Source organism: Cryphonectria parasitica (genome assembly GCF_011745365.1).
Source record: "Cryphonectria parasitica EP155 unplaced genomic scaffold M406scaffold_2, whole genome shotgun sequence".
NCBI lineage: Eukaryota > Fungi > Ascomycota > Sordariomycetes > Diaporthales > Cryphonectriaceae > Cryphonectria > Cryphonectria parasitica.
In genome coordinates, this window is record NW_024468910.1 from 5,415,551 (window position 1) to 5,430,608 (window position 15,058).

Genomic DNA, 15,058 nt, shown 5'->3' on the forward strand with positions numbered 1-15,058 from the left:
TGACGTATTACTGAGTGCGCTCTTTTTTGTCAGGAACGTGCCATGGTTCGATCCCGACCCCGACGGGCACTCACAAGGCGGGCCAAGCAGAAGAGCCTTTTTTGCCACTCGATAGATACCCACTGTTGCTGTCATGGCTTATTGACGATAAGAAAAGCTTGGTAACATCCAAGGTTTTAAGAACTTCTGCAGGCAATACCAAACATGTGTTGCATTCCTGGTCAAGGATGGCTCGGAACTAACCCGAAACCTATCTACTAATCGACTATCTGTTCGTAAAGTTGAAAGCTATCTGATCCGAGCCGTACTCAGACTCGACCCATAGCCCCTTTTCGTTCTCAGAAACCCGGCAGAGTATAGGAATCAGTATAGTTTGTTGGCCATGCGTTATTATGCAAGCCGCCTCCTGGGAAGTAGATCACTCCGTTGATGTTAACTCCGTTTACTCCATGCCGCGGGACATTCATTGGCGACAGTGAGGTCCACGTCAGGGATGTTGTGTTCAAGACCTCTACCTCGTCCCAGACGCCCAGGCCGTTGCTGCTGTTGTAGTTAACCTCGCCGCCAAACGTGTAGATGAGCTCATCCTGAATGGCGAAGAACGAGCCGGCACGCGCAGTTGGCAGCGGCGCATCGGTGGTGACCCACCCTTGCTCGAGGTTGTCGAGGTCCAAAAAGAACGTCGTGTTGCGCATGTTGGGTTGGCCGTCGATTCGACCGCCCGAGAGCCAGAATTTGTTGTTAATGATGCCTCCGACAGAGTGGTCGCGAGCCTCAGGCAGATTCGCCGCTGCCTCGGGCAGATCCAAGAACGTGTCAGACGTGACATTGTACGCTGTCACGTTACTGGTCGAGAGCTGGTAGCCTCCCACGCCCGGGACCAGAATCTTGACGCCGCCAGCCATCCAGATGATCTCGTCATCCTGGACGGCAGTCACGCAAGCTCCGCGAAAGGTATTTTCCGGGAGAGTGGTAGTCAGGTTGGACCACGTGTCTGCCTCCAGATCATATACGAAGATATTGCCAATACCCTCCCATGCATCCGGGAAAACTTGTAGGCCGCCGATGGAGTAGAACTTTCCCCCGACAAGACCGACATTGAGGTGGTTGAGGGCTAGAGGTAGATCGCTCTTGTTGGACCAAGTGTCGGTTGGAATATCATACTGTTGGAAGCACCAAGATTTAATATTGGCCCGAGTCCACTTTGACATCAGATCACTCACCGACTGGACAATGTTCACTGTGGTGGTAACATTGGGCACCGAGGGGTCAGTTGGGACAATGCCTCCCATGATGTAGAAGGTATCGTTGCCATGAGCAATGACAAAATGCTCTTGGCGAACGTTGTATGGAATTGGCGACAGGGTTTTCCATGTACCATCGGTGATCTCAGAAACACCAACAGCTGCAGATCCTAAAACTGAAAAGAGAGTAGATTGACGCATTTTGAATAGAGCAGGTCCGTTTGTAAGTTTATCAAGTGTAATTGAACAGGCAACTGAAAAGGCAACAGGTAACTTAGACAAGCAGGAGCACAGGGTGAATCAGATATATAGCTATTACCGACAACTCATGTTGCTCTGGCCTTGGAAAGTTGTTTCTTTCATTCAAATATCCGCCTCTAACTCGGCGTCCGGAAAAGGAGATATCGAAAGGTGTTCACGGCGTCGTTATCTCGGAGGTGTTGCGTCAACATGGACAGACATGATTGAATCAAGCAGCGACACCTCGGGAAATACCGTAAAGCCGAGTCAACTACCTGAATGCCCACAAGTGATAGCTCGTCAAATCCCATTCTCCATGTCACCGCATGAGTCGTACGACTGCTATCGTGTTCGCCAGACAAGCAAGACTACGCTGCCAAACATGGATTTGCACCCCAGCCTGAGCCAGGACCCAGAGAGTGGGCTTTCTACGTTGCCTCGAATCAATGATAAGCTTGTCCAATTCTGATTCTCCATATTACTGCATGTAATCTTACGACTGTAGGAAAGTAATTGCGGAAGCTTAATTATATGAACTTGCGTCTCAGCCGTAATGGCCCCTGATCCAGTGAGGGTCCTCGAGCCTCCTCGCGAGTCAGCCCTTTCTGTTACATGCTTACACATCGCCGGAGAACTGCTGAATAACAGGAACTCCAGGTCAAAGAGCATCAGTCTATTGCGACATTCCGAAATTTCATGTCCGAAGAAGGGAGTCAAACTATTATTAATATAACCCGCAACATCCCTCGAAAGTCAAGAGCCGAGCGGGGATAGCCGGTTCAACATTATGATTTCCTCGCTCCGCCTGACTACTATAAAAAAAGCTGGGAACCAGGCGAAGCAGCACACGGGGATGTTCCTAGCGATTACGAAGGTTGTCTTATTCCTAGGCAGGGAAATATGGCCGAGCTTTTGATTGTCAGCTCATGCATCATTTCTCACTGCAAGATTAATGCAGAGCTTCTAGCCAATAGAGTATATGTAGTATCATCGCCATCCGAGACTTTCACTGGGTCCCCATGAGGCCCTCTGTCACATCAGATCTCTGTCTCCCGCTTTCGACCATACGTTTGCATGTCTTGCCACTATAATCGAACATTAGACTCCCTATTATCGGTCGACAAGCTGCCACCATGAGACTTTCTGTTCTCTCTACAGCTGCTGTGCTGTCAATGAGATGTTTTGCCTCAGCACTCGACACTATCCTCCGGACAGACAACGGAACGTACGGACCCGAGATCGAGGAGATTCACTACTACTATAGCCAATGGCCAACCGGCGTAGCTGTCTCATCGACTGGCCGCATTTTTACGTGCTACGTTCGTGGAGGCGGTACATCTGCCTTCACTCTCGGCCAAGTCAGCAACCAGACTGCCGAGGAGGCCTACCCATCAGAGAATTATAGCATCCCGGTATCCGAGGTTAACACAACCATCAATGGGATGCCATTTGGAGTTGCCAATGCCTCAGCACTGCTCAGTGTGCAAGCCTTGTACATCACCTCGGCAACCGCCACTCGCCCAGAGACTCTTTGGGTCCTGGACACAGGCCGGCCAACCATCAAGGACGCCAGCGGTTCCCTCACCATGGTCTATGGCCAGCCTGGCGGTCCTAAGCTCGTTGCAATCAGCCTCACAAACGATACAGTATATGAGACATACACTTTTCCTGTAAGCTGTGTCTACCCAGACAGCTATCTCAACGACGTTCGGTTTGACCTGCGTACCTCAGTCGCATCAGGTGGCCGCGGTGTCGCCTATCTAGTTGATTCGAGCAGCGAGGGCCGACCAGGCTTCATCACACTAGACCTCAGCACGGGTACGTGCTGGCGGCGGCTGGATGGAGATGTGAACGTTTTACGACAGGACAACAATCTACCATCATACAACGGACAGGCGTTTTACCAGCGGCCAGAGGGCGACTTGCCATTCATCCACAACAAGGAAGGAAACAACGGCGTGTCACTGTCGGTTGACCTGGACACACTATATTTCACCACGCTCACAGGCCAATGGCTATATTCAATTCCCGCCGCGAACCTGCGAGTCCGTGACGACGTCGACTGGGCCGAGCAAGCAGCCAAGAATAATATTTCTACGGTGGGGCAAAAAGGAGGGGTATCTAACGGCTCGGAGGGTGATTCTAACGGGCTTATTGTGAGTACTTTAAGTCACGCGCAGATTATTTGTGGTCTTCTGAATAGTCTCGGTATACTAATCCGTTCAAAGTATATGAGCATGCCGGAAAGCAATGCCATCTACTACTACGATCCTCAAGACCTTAAGGTCCACACACTCATCCGTGACCCGAGGCTCTTGTGGGTTGATCCACTCTACGTCGCTGAGGATGGCTACCTGTACATGAACGTGGCTCAGAGCTACTGGAGCCCTAGGTGGAACAATGGTGAAGATCTGAGGCAGCTTCCTGGTGCTTTATTGAGGACAAAACTGCCCAACAACGGGATCAAGATGAAGCTTGACTAATGGGAACATCTTCACCCAAGTTGAGGACAATTATTAGAATGTTGAAATTCAAGGTCAAGAGGGAGTAAACATATTTCGATTTCTTGTGGATATTTTTTCAATTCAATGCCCGATGTCTACGATTTCATGCGCCTAATGATGTCATATTCTCTTTTTACGTTTGGCCCGAGAGCTTCAAACGGAACTCAGCGTTCTCGCGTTGAGAACTGTCTACACTTTGACCCAAAGCCCACGTCCAATCTTCCGGGACTTCACCGTTCGCGCCGCGACCAGAAATCCACCACCAACCAGGAAACAAGACGCCGCGTAGACCTGAGCACCGTAATACTTCCCACCGGAGGCACTAATGATCGCTCCTGCGATAGGATTCCCTGTCAAAGTAGCGAAGCTCACAATAGTAAACACCATGCCCATGCGTACGCCAGCTCTACTCAAGTCTGTCGTCAAACTACTAAGCGCTGCGGGAAAGAGTGACTGCACTCCAGCAGCAATGATACCGTAGCACGAGGTCCAGGCATAAAGACCTGGCTGTGTAGACACAGCTGTCCAGCATGCCGCACAAATAGTCGATGCGAGAAGGATGAGGATAAATACATTGAGGCAACCATAGCGGTCTGCCAAAAAATTTGGTACTATGCGGCCGATGTATCCGATGCCGTTCAGAATCAGTAGTAGGTTGAGTGAATCTGTGTAGGTGAGACCGATGATGTCGCGGGAGAAGGACGCGAGGTAGTAAAAGGCGAAGTAAACTCCTAAGTAGAACTTTGTAACATTGAAGATGTCAGTAAATGGGCCATAAATTGTGCAAAAGCTTAGAAATTCGGGGATGTGCCTTGGGAATGTGTAACTTCATGATGCTGCGGTTGATAGGAGCACCTGATGGTTCAAGAATCGATACGCGTTGTACAAAATACGGGGGTATGTTAATTGAGGTTGCAGAGGGCACCAGCGAGAGCGAGTAGCAGAAGCTCCTGGTGTCACAAAACATAAGAGGAGAATATGGAAGAAATAATAAGCATCACGCCACAGTACAACAGGCTTGACATAGCAATTATAGAGACCTGAAAACCAAATGAAGCGGCAGCGAAGAGAAGAAACCCATTTGTGCTACCGTCATATTCCATTGAGGTGAGGTGTAGAGGCTGGGTATACTTACTATGAAACCCCCCATTGCGTAGAAAGTATAGTCTAACTCTGTGAATGCCGTCCACTCAACGAGAGCTCCAGGTTTTCGCAGCGGACCTTTGGAGCTTTCTTTCAGTGTCAGGTTTGCTACTATCAGTGTAACAAGTTGCACGAAACCCATAGCGCGGATTGTCCAAGGAAACCCGATACTGGGAATCAGTTGTCGAGCCATAGCAGGGAAGACCAAACCCCCCGTCGCGCTACCTGCGGTTGCGATGCCGAGTGCCAGACCACGGTTCTTGCTGAACCATATCGATAAGATGGCGACAGTGGGACAGAAAAGGCAGCCGGCGCCTATGCCTATGCATACGCCCTGGGCGAGAAAGACTTGCCAGTAGGCCTTGTAAACAGAGGTAGTAAAGGTACCAATCATGAAAACAACGGTGCCTGTGACAAAGGTTGGTCGGAAGTAGCCTGCATCCGTAAGACGACCAGTAAAGGTGCCGATAAAAAAGAGAAGAAAGATTTGGATGGAGCCAATCCAGGAGATCGTAGAAGGGGGCAGAAGGAGAGCCGTGGCATAGTATGTCTGGAAGACGCCAAAGGAATTGATAACTCCCCTAAATAAGACATGTCAGCTTCTTGTGGCCCCGCACCTTTCCGGGCGAACTATGGGTGAAGGTTGAGGTGCTTGATCAAACCTAGTATATGCAGTTCTACATACCAGGTATTCATCATGACGAGATGAGCAGCAGCCACTGGCGGAACACCGTTAGCAATAATAAACATCCTGCTAGAGATCGTAAAAGGTACTTCCTCAGTAAGTCTGATCACCCGAGAAGTTGTACATACCAATATACCAAGCGCTTAGACCAGCATCCCCCGGCGGCTGAGATCCATTGGCAGGTCCAGAACGTCCAACATTGGCACCGTCCTCAATAACCTTATCACGGGTTGAAAGCGTGGCGTCACTTGAAATTTGAGCCTGTTCCTCCGAGTTCCATGTGTGTCGGTGGTCGATCTCTTCTTCCTCATCTCTCACTGATGAGTTATTATGAGAGTGCCCATTTGCCTTCCCGCCAGTATTCAAAGTGCATCTGTGCAGAGACAACTGATGAGCCATGGTTTATTTCAGAGTACACTGAATTGAAGCACTCCAAACGCCCAAGTTGTGCTAAATTTTCAGTAAAGAGAAGCCATCTTGGACTTCGTTCAAAAATAGAAACAAATTGCATGAGACAGTGAGCGTAGGTCCGGCTGAGGAGAGCTGCTAACAATCGGCGAAAGTATGGCACTAGTCGCCGCTAAATTCCAGTAGAGGGCGTTTCCCAAGTCCGTCTTTTGTTCTCTTACTGCTTATTTCTTCTTTCTCATTGCGGAGAAAAGGGATGATCCGCTGTCGTTGATTGATAAGCCGTGGGAGTCAGCACCACATCTGACTTAGAGCCGCCTGCTGTAAGGGATGATTCGGAACAGCGGAGGACCGATACGCCGTGGGATTTAGCGCATGGACCCCAGTGGAGTCAAAGCCGCTTGCCGAAGAATTATGGAGCTTTCTTGCAGCTGGAGACTGAGACATCAACAGCCTTCTAAGACGAGTTGCGCTCCTAGTACATATCACGTCAGAGCCCCGCCGCAAAAGTCACATGCCTCCCCAGAACTAGCCTTATGTACCACATAGCTCTTCATGTCCTTTCTCTTTCCAAAATTGTAAAGAAGGGTATGGAGTAACTGTGAGTAGATTGACAAGGATTGCCCCGCGCGATACATCAGGACGCCACTCCGGCCACGTTTGCAAACACATCCCCGCTCTATTGGTTAGGGTGAGAACGTGAAAATTATCGTCGGGCAATCTTCTTCGGGGAGCAAGACATTGTCGTAACCGCCTCAACCCCACGATATCTCAGACCGCAAAGCCATCGCGTGTAAGAAGTAGGGCACCAACTGGACTGACTAAACGCGAGCATGTTACATGGTTGATCAGAATAGAATGTAAGAAAAAAAAATTGAATGCTGATTTCACTACTTCATATATACGAGCAGAGTATCTTACAAGAGCAAGTTAGATATCCAACGTTACTTCTGCTAATCCATACCTTGCTATTGCCAAATATCCTAACATACATATCAGCGTAATCTAGCGAAGAACCAACGAATATCAGCAACAACTTGCTGATGTATAAGATAGACCAACCTCACACAGCTCCCTCAGCGTGCCAGTTTCACTTCTCCTTAAAATGCGTCACATGAATCAACTCGAGCCCCGTCGCCAACATTATTATTCCCTGGGAATCTTTTCTGTCCTTTCTAGATTATTTCAAAACAGAAGAAACGCCCCCTACCTGCCCCCCCACACCTTCTGGAAACTCAAGCTGAATATTGTTAAGCAAAGATCCGTCACATCAGCATTGAAATGCCATCTGAAAAGGTCTTCTGAGCCACACCTTCAAATATTCAACAGGAGCAATACACTTGACCACAGAACGGGATGTTTCTTCCACTTCTTTTCCGACTTTCCTAAGAAAATGCGCAGTCAGATATGGCAAGCTTCGCTAGAACGCGAACGGATCATCAGAATTTCCGTCGCATCTCCCCCGGAAGCAGCAGCCGCTTTCAAAGATCGAACTGTTGCCATGTATGGAGGGGGAGGAGGGCCATCCACCTTGGAAACAGCGGACTCAGGTCTTGCTGGAGTTTCTTCGACCGCTGAAGATCCACTGGCCAGGTGTATCCGCAGTGGACAACAATTTGGAGCTGACGTGCAGGGGCGTAACGTCTTGAGCAAACTCCTACGTATGAATAGAGAGGCGAGAAACGAAACATACGCGTTCTATCGGGTCCATCTCTCCTGCCACTTTACCGAGGACGGGTTTGATCGTGGAATGGGCAGACCGGCAGCTCCTCTGAATACATTGCTCTTCAATCCCGAACACGACTTTACGCACATCCAACCCGATCCTCGTCCGTACTAGACGACTCTAGCAACTTGATGTATCTCAAAACCTCATTTGATCCGCGTCATATCGGAATTCTCAACCTGGCACTTTACCTCGATGATCTGTCTTAAGACCGTCTCAGACGAGGTACCTGAGCCATGGGACATCTGGACTCAATAAGCAAGAGAAATCTTCGTTGAAACTCTTCAAGGTCTCCAAGAGGTCTTCTTCCTTACAAAACTTTCCTGCTGTGTAGGACGTCAGGCCTTCCCCTTCTTTTCCCACGGAGCTCTTGCTACTGAGCTTGTCTTCAATTGTTCAACACCAATGCTCTCTTATACTCCAGCTTTGTCTCGTTCGCCTTACGACCGCGGCCGCTTGAGCGAGATTCGGAGAAAAGTGTATGCCTCTAATACTCGTCCCCAAACTGCACTGCGGCCTTGGCATCCGCTGCTACAATCTCTAGGGGCTGCGTATGGGCAGACCAAGTACAGCTGGGCTTTAGCTTACCAACCCCCAAGCTATGTCAATTATATTCACACTAGGGACGATGCTCAGGTATTTGTGTAGCGGGAGGATGGTGCATGGAATGGGTGGGTGAGAGATATAGTATATCAGATGAACTGAGGCTGAGAATGACATTGTACAACCGCCAGTTCACAAGTGTTACAAGACCATCCTCGCTTCCAAGGCGAAGCCAAGCACAACTCTAACATTATCGATTATCAAGTCTTCGACCGGAAAGAAAAAAGTACAGAAGGTTAATGCACCATAGACGAAGGGGTCAACGGAGTAGTATTTGCAGTCCATCATCATCTCAGGTCTCTTGAGATGATGACGAAGCAAGCTTACGATCGAGTTTCCCCGCTCCTTCAACATCCCGATGCTCAACCCTCTTGCCCGCCCTAATGTCTCAGATATTCCCACTATCAGGTGAGTCTTACACTTTCATCATCTCTATACACTCCTTGTCCAGTCCAATCTTCCATGCATCAAACGGCAAGCCCACGTGAGCACTGTGCCGGCAAATCAAGCTTCCATACCATCCTTAGCTGACTTTTTATAGATGCTATGCCCACCAGGTTCTCTTTCGGGTAGACCTAAACCTCCTTCCAGTCTTACCATAGTTGCTGGCTCTGGCTGATGCTGGTCAACGACTGACAAAGAAGTGATAGCACGAGAGCTTGGTTGCTTGACTATGAGTCCAAGCCAGGCATCGAATTTTGGGTAATGTCAGAGGTGGTTTCCCTGATTTTGGTGGGGACAGAATGCATGATAGTTGTTGCCTCGGAAAATAGGCTGTGAGAGGCTCCTGGCGTTAACCCCTATCTTCAGCACAGTTCTGTATATAAAGAAGTAGCAATTCATTCATGTCATCAACCAGCAGCTTCGCAGGTTGCTTTCCCCACTGTGTGCTGCACACAGAAGGAGTGAGCTGCGTAAGCTGGACAACTCAATTTTGAGACGCTTGATCACAAGCTCCGCCACAACATCTTGGGCAAATTAGAGGAAAGCTTTCCCCTGATTCAGTCTGACTGAATACAGCCTAACACTTTATAAGCTAGCCAGTGCTATAAAAGCTACAAGGGTGTAATGCATAGCCTCAGTATTCACATTACATGGGCCTGATAGGGCGCTACTAGGGGTCCAAGTAAGCCCCTTTGATTGGCTGTTAATGGTCAGTGGAGCCGAGCTCGGTGTTTGTTGAGCTAAGCTGGATTGAGTAAAATTCAAGGCATACGCTGCAATGTACAAAGTACCTCATCATTGTCAAATCGCTGAGAATAGCTGTGGAGGCCATCTTGGTCTTTGGTAGTATAAATAGAGAAGGTGTATGCTACATGCGCATCCCTCTCTCTCCCTGCAGCTCCATCACCTCACCTTGGCCACTCGCCTAAGTTGCTCTCCAGGTGAACATAGCCTGCCTTTTCCCATTCACAACATGACCATCCAAACTCCCTCGGAAAAGGGCCAGCTAGTCCCAGAGAACATCGTGCAGCAATCTATACTTCAGCAAGCAGAAGCTGTCATTGCTGCTCAGACCAATCCCGCAAGACCCACAAGACAGGAGGCCCTCCTGCAAACGACTGACCTCATCGATCCCGATCCGGCCGAGGACGACATTCCCCCTCCTGCGTATGGCAATAGCTATGGCGAGATCCGCAACGAAAAAGACGGCCTGGGCACTATTGCTCACGTCACCGACGACGGCCGTGTAAACATCCACATCAATCAATTCAATCGGCGTTTGTCTCAGATCTTTACGCCTGCTTTACATCAACAAGCCCAGAGTGTCCAAGATAGTCGCCCGTCTCCTCCCCCCTACATTGACCCTTCCTTGGGAGGCAAGGAGGGAGTTTCTCCACCCCCGCACTTGAACGTCGTTATCCAAGTTGTGGGCTCGCGCGGAGACGTTCAACCCTTCGTCGCCTTGGGCAAAGTCCTAAAAAACACCTATGGCCATCGCGTACGTCTGGCAACTCATCCCAACTTCAAAGACTTTGTGCAGGAGAATGGCCTTGAATTCTTCAGCATCGGTGGCGACCCCTCCCAGCTGATGGCATTTATGGTCAAGAATCCCAGCCTGATGCCGGGCTTTCGCAGTCTACTAAGTGGAGATGTTGGTCAGAGAAGAAGAGATGTTGCTGAGTACATTCAAGGCTGTTGGCGATCATGTTACAAAGCCGGTGACGGAATGGATCTTGGTGCTACAGACGATGGCATTTCCGAGCTCTCTGGAAGTGACCTTGGCTTCGAGCCTGCAGCAAGACCCTTTGTTGCCGACTGCATCATTGCCAACCCCCCAAGCTTTGCCCATATCCATTGCGCTGAGAAGCTGGGCATTCCTCTCCACATCATGTTCACTATGCCATATTCTCCCACCCAGGCCTTTCCCCATCCGCTGGCAAACATTAAATCTTCCAATTCCGACCCTCAACTTACTAATTACATAAGCTATGCTATGGTCGAACTCCTCTCGTGGCAAGCCCTAGGCGACATCATCAACCGATTTCGCGCGAAGTGTCTCGGTTTGGATCCTGTGAGTCTGATCTGGGGCCCCGGTATGCTCCATCGTCTCAAGGTTCCTCATACCTACTGCTGGTCTCCGGCCCTGATACCTAAACCGAAAGACTGGGGCCCTCACATATCCATAGCCGGGTTCTACCTTCTCAACTTGGCCTCTAACTACACCCCTACACCTGACCTTCAGGCATTTCTGGACGCCGGTCCACCCCCCGTCTACATAGGATTCGGGAGCATTGTTTTGAGCGATCCAAATGCGATGACGGAGCTCATCTTTGAGGCCGTGAGGAAGACTGGCCAGCGTGTTCTGCTTTCCAAAGGCTGGGGAGGCATGGGCGCGGACGAGCTTCGTATTCCCGGCGGCGTCTTCATGCTAGGCAACGTGCCGCACGATTGGCTTTTCAAGCACGTCTCGTGCGTCGTTCATCATGGCGGCGCAGGAACCACAGCAGCAGGCATTACCGCAGGCCGGCCAACTCTAGTCGTTCCCTTCTTTGGAGACCAGCCTTTCTGGGGCGCCATGGTTGCGCGAGCAGGCGCCGGCCCCGATCCAATCCCTCACAAAGAACTTACAGCGGAAAAGCTAGCCGATGCCATCAACTTATGCCTGAAACCCGAAAGTCTGGATCGCGCCAAAGAACTCGCAAGCAAGATCGCGGCGGAGCGAGGCAGCGACATGGGTGCTCAGTCGTTTCATCAATATCTTGAGGCTGACCGACTCCGTTGCACTCTTGCACCTTCTCGACCTGCTGTTTGGCGCATCAAACGCACCCAGGTCAGGTTGAGTGCTTTTGCTGCCTGTACTTTGGCAAATGCAAATCTTTTGGACTTCCATGACTTGAAGCTCTTTCGACCACAAGAACATTACACTGACGAGGGTCCTTGGGACCCAATATCCGGAGGTACTATGGCATTTGCTGGGGCGTTCGGCAGCATGCTAATGGGGGTGGTCGATTTTCCCTCAGAGACGTTGAAAGCTTTGCATATTCCGTCTGGGTCCAGTCGAAAGCAGTCCCAAGCATCAGTGCCGAAAATCGCAAGGAAAAGCGAGACCTCACATGTGGAGGAATGGTCAACTCCGGCAACTTTGTCCGAACAAAGTCAGACGAGCTTGGATGTGCAGGAATCTCTTGTTCGTGCTCGGAGCCCTCCCGATCTCTCCAGTCTGTCGTCTCCCACTTCCAACATTGGATCAAGCTCTGTGGCCAATATACTGCAAGGCCAGTTGAGTCTCAAACAAGCCGACGCTAGCCGAAGTCGAGTCCGCAGTCGAAATGATTCTGGCTCCGGCCAGGACCGTGACATGCTGCGCCAGACTGGTGCACACACGAGCAAAGGCCTCGGGCGGATCGTAAAGGCGATTGTTCAGGGACCCATGGAAATCTCAGTGAGCTTTACCAAAGGGCTTCACAATGTCCCTAAGCTTTTGGGAGACGATACCGTGCGCCCTCAAGAACAAGTCAGTGATTTCAGGTCAGGCGCCAAAGCAGCAGGAAGAGAGTTTGGTCTTGGCTGGTACGATGGCGTTACTGGGCTGTTTACTCAGCCCTGGAAAGGCGCCCAGAAAGAGGGTACTACCGGCTTCTTAAAAGGAATCGGCAAAGGGATCGGAGGATTTCTGACCAAACCAACCGCAGGTCTCTTTGGCATCCCCGGTTATATGATGAAGGGGGTACACAAAGAGGTACAGAAATTATTCGGCAGCAATGTACAGAATCATATCGTTGCGTCCAGGACAGCTCAAGGATACGACGAGTGGCTGCAGAGCTCCGATGCAGAGAAGCAAGACGTCATCGTTCGGTGGGGGCTGATCCATAAATACCTGAAGAAAAGACTCGATCCTGACGAGATGATGCGAGATGTTCTGGAAGCACAGCGAAAGAAGAACATGGAGGATAAAGAGGACCGCCAAAATTGCGGACGTACCGCGAGTGCCGCTCAGTCCGCCAACAGTGCAGATGCTCCAACTCAAGTTCCCCAAAGTGTCATACTCGCCGCGAACGGTTCACAGTCTCCTCTGCGCCCTGCCAACACGGACTCCGAAGAATCGCTGGGAGCGGTTGACATAAACGAAACCATCCGACTGTCAACTCAGGAAATGTCATGTGGAGACGCAGAAGAAGATGCGGATGTGGAGCGGGCGGTTCAGGGAAATGTGTCTCAGCTTCAGCGCCAACAGCTAGAAGCCGCAGGTCATCAGGCAGACCAAGAGAATCTGTGCCAAGCGGTGGCGGCCAGCGAAGCCGAAGCTCAGCGACATGCAAAGGAAGCAATGGAATATGAGATACAGCTGAAGCGAGTCATGGCGCAGAGTCTAAGGGAACAGAGACAGAGGGGCAGCAACAGTGAGTGGGAGTCGGTTATGGGTATCGATGACGAGGAAGAAGAGGAGTTTCAGCGGGCAAGAGGAAAACCTGAAAAGATGGCGGAGAAGGCGGAAGCCGTGGCTGGTGGGTTATCAGGCTTCCAGCGACTCCCTTTGTATGATCCAGGGCACCTCGCGGGCACCACGCAAAGTGAGTTTGACATGCAACAACAGGGACAGCATAGGGAGAAAACGACACAAGAGAAGACGGAAGAAGAGGTTGTGATGGAGTACGTGAAGAAGCAAAGCCTTTTGGAAGCGCAGCATCAGAACAAGGGCAAGGGTCGTGCCACAGCGACAGAGGCTACAGACGATGAAGACTTGCAAAAGGCATTGAAGTTGAGCATGCAAGAACACGAACATAATGCGGAGTATCGGTACGGGGAAGCTTCAGGGACGTGCGTGGGACCTCACAAGGCAGCCAATACGAGTTGGCCTGCACGGTAGCCTATTGTGGTGTGATGTATCTCAACAAATATACCGGCCCCATACAATTTTAATCTCGAACACAATTTTATTAAGTTGCTTGACCATAGCACGCGCGGTTGATTGATTCTGGCGGCCTTGGCAGGCTCCTGTGCTTGACCATGGGCAATTCAGGCGATCAACGGATCCATATGCACAAGCCCCTATATATCATCTACAAGTTGTCACAGGATCTTATATCTACATAGCAACGGTCGCTCTAGGTAGGAAACGCAGTCCTTGCTCTCCAGTATAAAATTAGGAGCGACTAACATCGATGAGATTCTTGCGCCGCGGCTCTCAACGACTAGGCCGCCAGCCCCAAATACGTCACAGCCAAATTCTTCCAGCTCACCGAGTGGATTTACAAGGTATATTTCGTGCCCAGGAATTGCTATGTAAAGGCGTCCGAGATGTGTACGTCCGGTGGACCAGGTGGCAATCAGTCATCTTTGTGCCTCCGGGTAGCTGCAGCGGTGGCAGACCGCTCGAGCTTTTTGTCCAGTGAGTTAATCGACCCATGCGACGATTCGTCGTTTTCCAGGTGATGGATAGATAGAGTCTTGGCGCGGTACAAGATAGGCCTTATTAAATGGGTCTGCCTTAATGGTCTATGTCATCACTTCTGTATCGTGATACTGTTCAGCTCGTTCCTCGATAGTTCGACGGAAGACGCAGCGGCGGCGGCGATCAGACCCACGGTGACAAGCTGCGGGGCCGGGCATGCTGTACTTGCGTTGACCGTAGCTCTTGCACAGGTTCTTGTCGTTTCTCGCATCGTCACGATCGACTTGGATGATGAAATGAACCCTGTGCTTCTTGACTTGGATCCTTCGAGTCATCCGCATCATAATTAAACGGCTCCGTGTCTCTCATGTTACGGCCAAAGTCTCCCTGCAATGAGAACTACGTCACTTCAATAGCTACCGATGTTTTATTGATCACACAGGATGGCCGCGAAAGCCAGTATGATGGCCAAGGCATCTACTCAATATGTAAAAAATCATAGGAGTCAATGCAACGTACCAATAGCTAGGCTGGCCTTCAGCGCGCATGCCCGCAAAGGCGCCGACGAAGGTACCGATTTGTGCCCTACTCGAGCCGATCGCTAGAATGGCTAAAGAATGGTCTCTCTCTCATTTGAAGCGATCGAGTGATTGGCCGAAAAGGCTCTTT

General features: G+C 50.4%; 4 protein-coding genes across 4 annotated transcripts; 2 read left to right on the forward strand and 2 right to left on the reverse strand.

The window, feature by feature from the left end:
* Positions 1-338: 338 nt before the first annotated feature.
* Positions 339-1,445, reverse strand: M406DRAFT_52603 (uncharacterized protein; the record flags this gene model as incomplete). The annotated part of the gene is made up of 2 exons (XM_040924483.1): positions 339-1,163; positions 1,233-1,445. 2 exons carry the CDS (start codon positions 1,443-1,445, stop codon positions 339-341), a joined length of 1,038 nt encoding a protein of 345 aa, XP_040780333.1.
* Positions 1,446-2,617: 1,172 nt separating this feature from the next.
* On the forward strand, positions 2,618-3,967 carry M406DRAFT_337596 (uncharacterized protein; the record flags this gene model as incomplete). Its single annotated transcript, XM_040921272.1, has 2 exons — positions 2,618-3,640; positions 3,713-3,967. 2 exons carry the CDS (start codon positions 2,618-2,620, stop codon positions 3,965-3,967), a joined length of 1,278 nt encoding a protein of 425 aa, XP_040780334.1.
* A 210-nt stretch (positions 3,968-4,177) lies between these two features.
* M406DRAFT_52448 (uncharacterized protein) lies at positions 4,178-5,881 on the reverse strand (the record flags this gene model as incomplete). Its single annotated transcript, XM_040924476.1, has 3 exons — positions 4,178-4,729; positions 5,124-5,712; positions 5,817-5,881. 3 exons carry the CDS (start codon positions 5,879-5,881, stop codon positions 4,178-4,180), a joined length of 1,206 nt encoding a protein of 401 aa, XP_040780335.1.
* Positions 5,882-9,970: 4,089 nt separating this feature from the next.
* On the forward strand, positions 9,971-13,864 carry M406DRAFT_52479 (family 1 glycosyltransferase; the record flags this gene model as incomplete). The annotated part of the gene is made up of 1 exon (XM_040924479.1): positions 9,971-13,864. One exon carries the CDS (start codon positions 9,971-9,973, stop codon positions 13,862-13,864), a length of 3,894 nt encoding a protein of 1,297 aa, XP_040780336.1.
* Between the last annotated feature and the right edge of the window lie 1,194 nt (positions 13,865-15,058).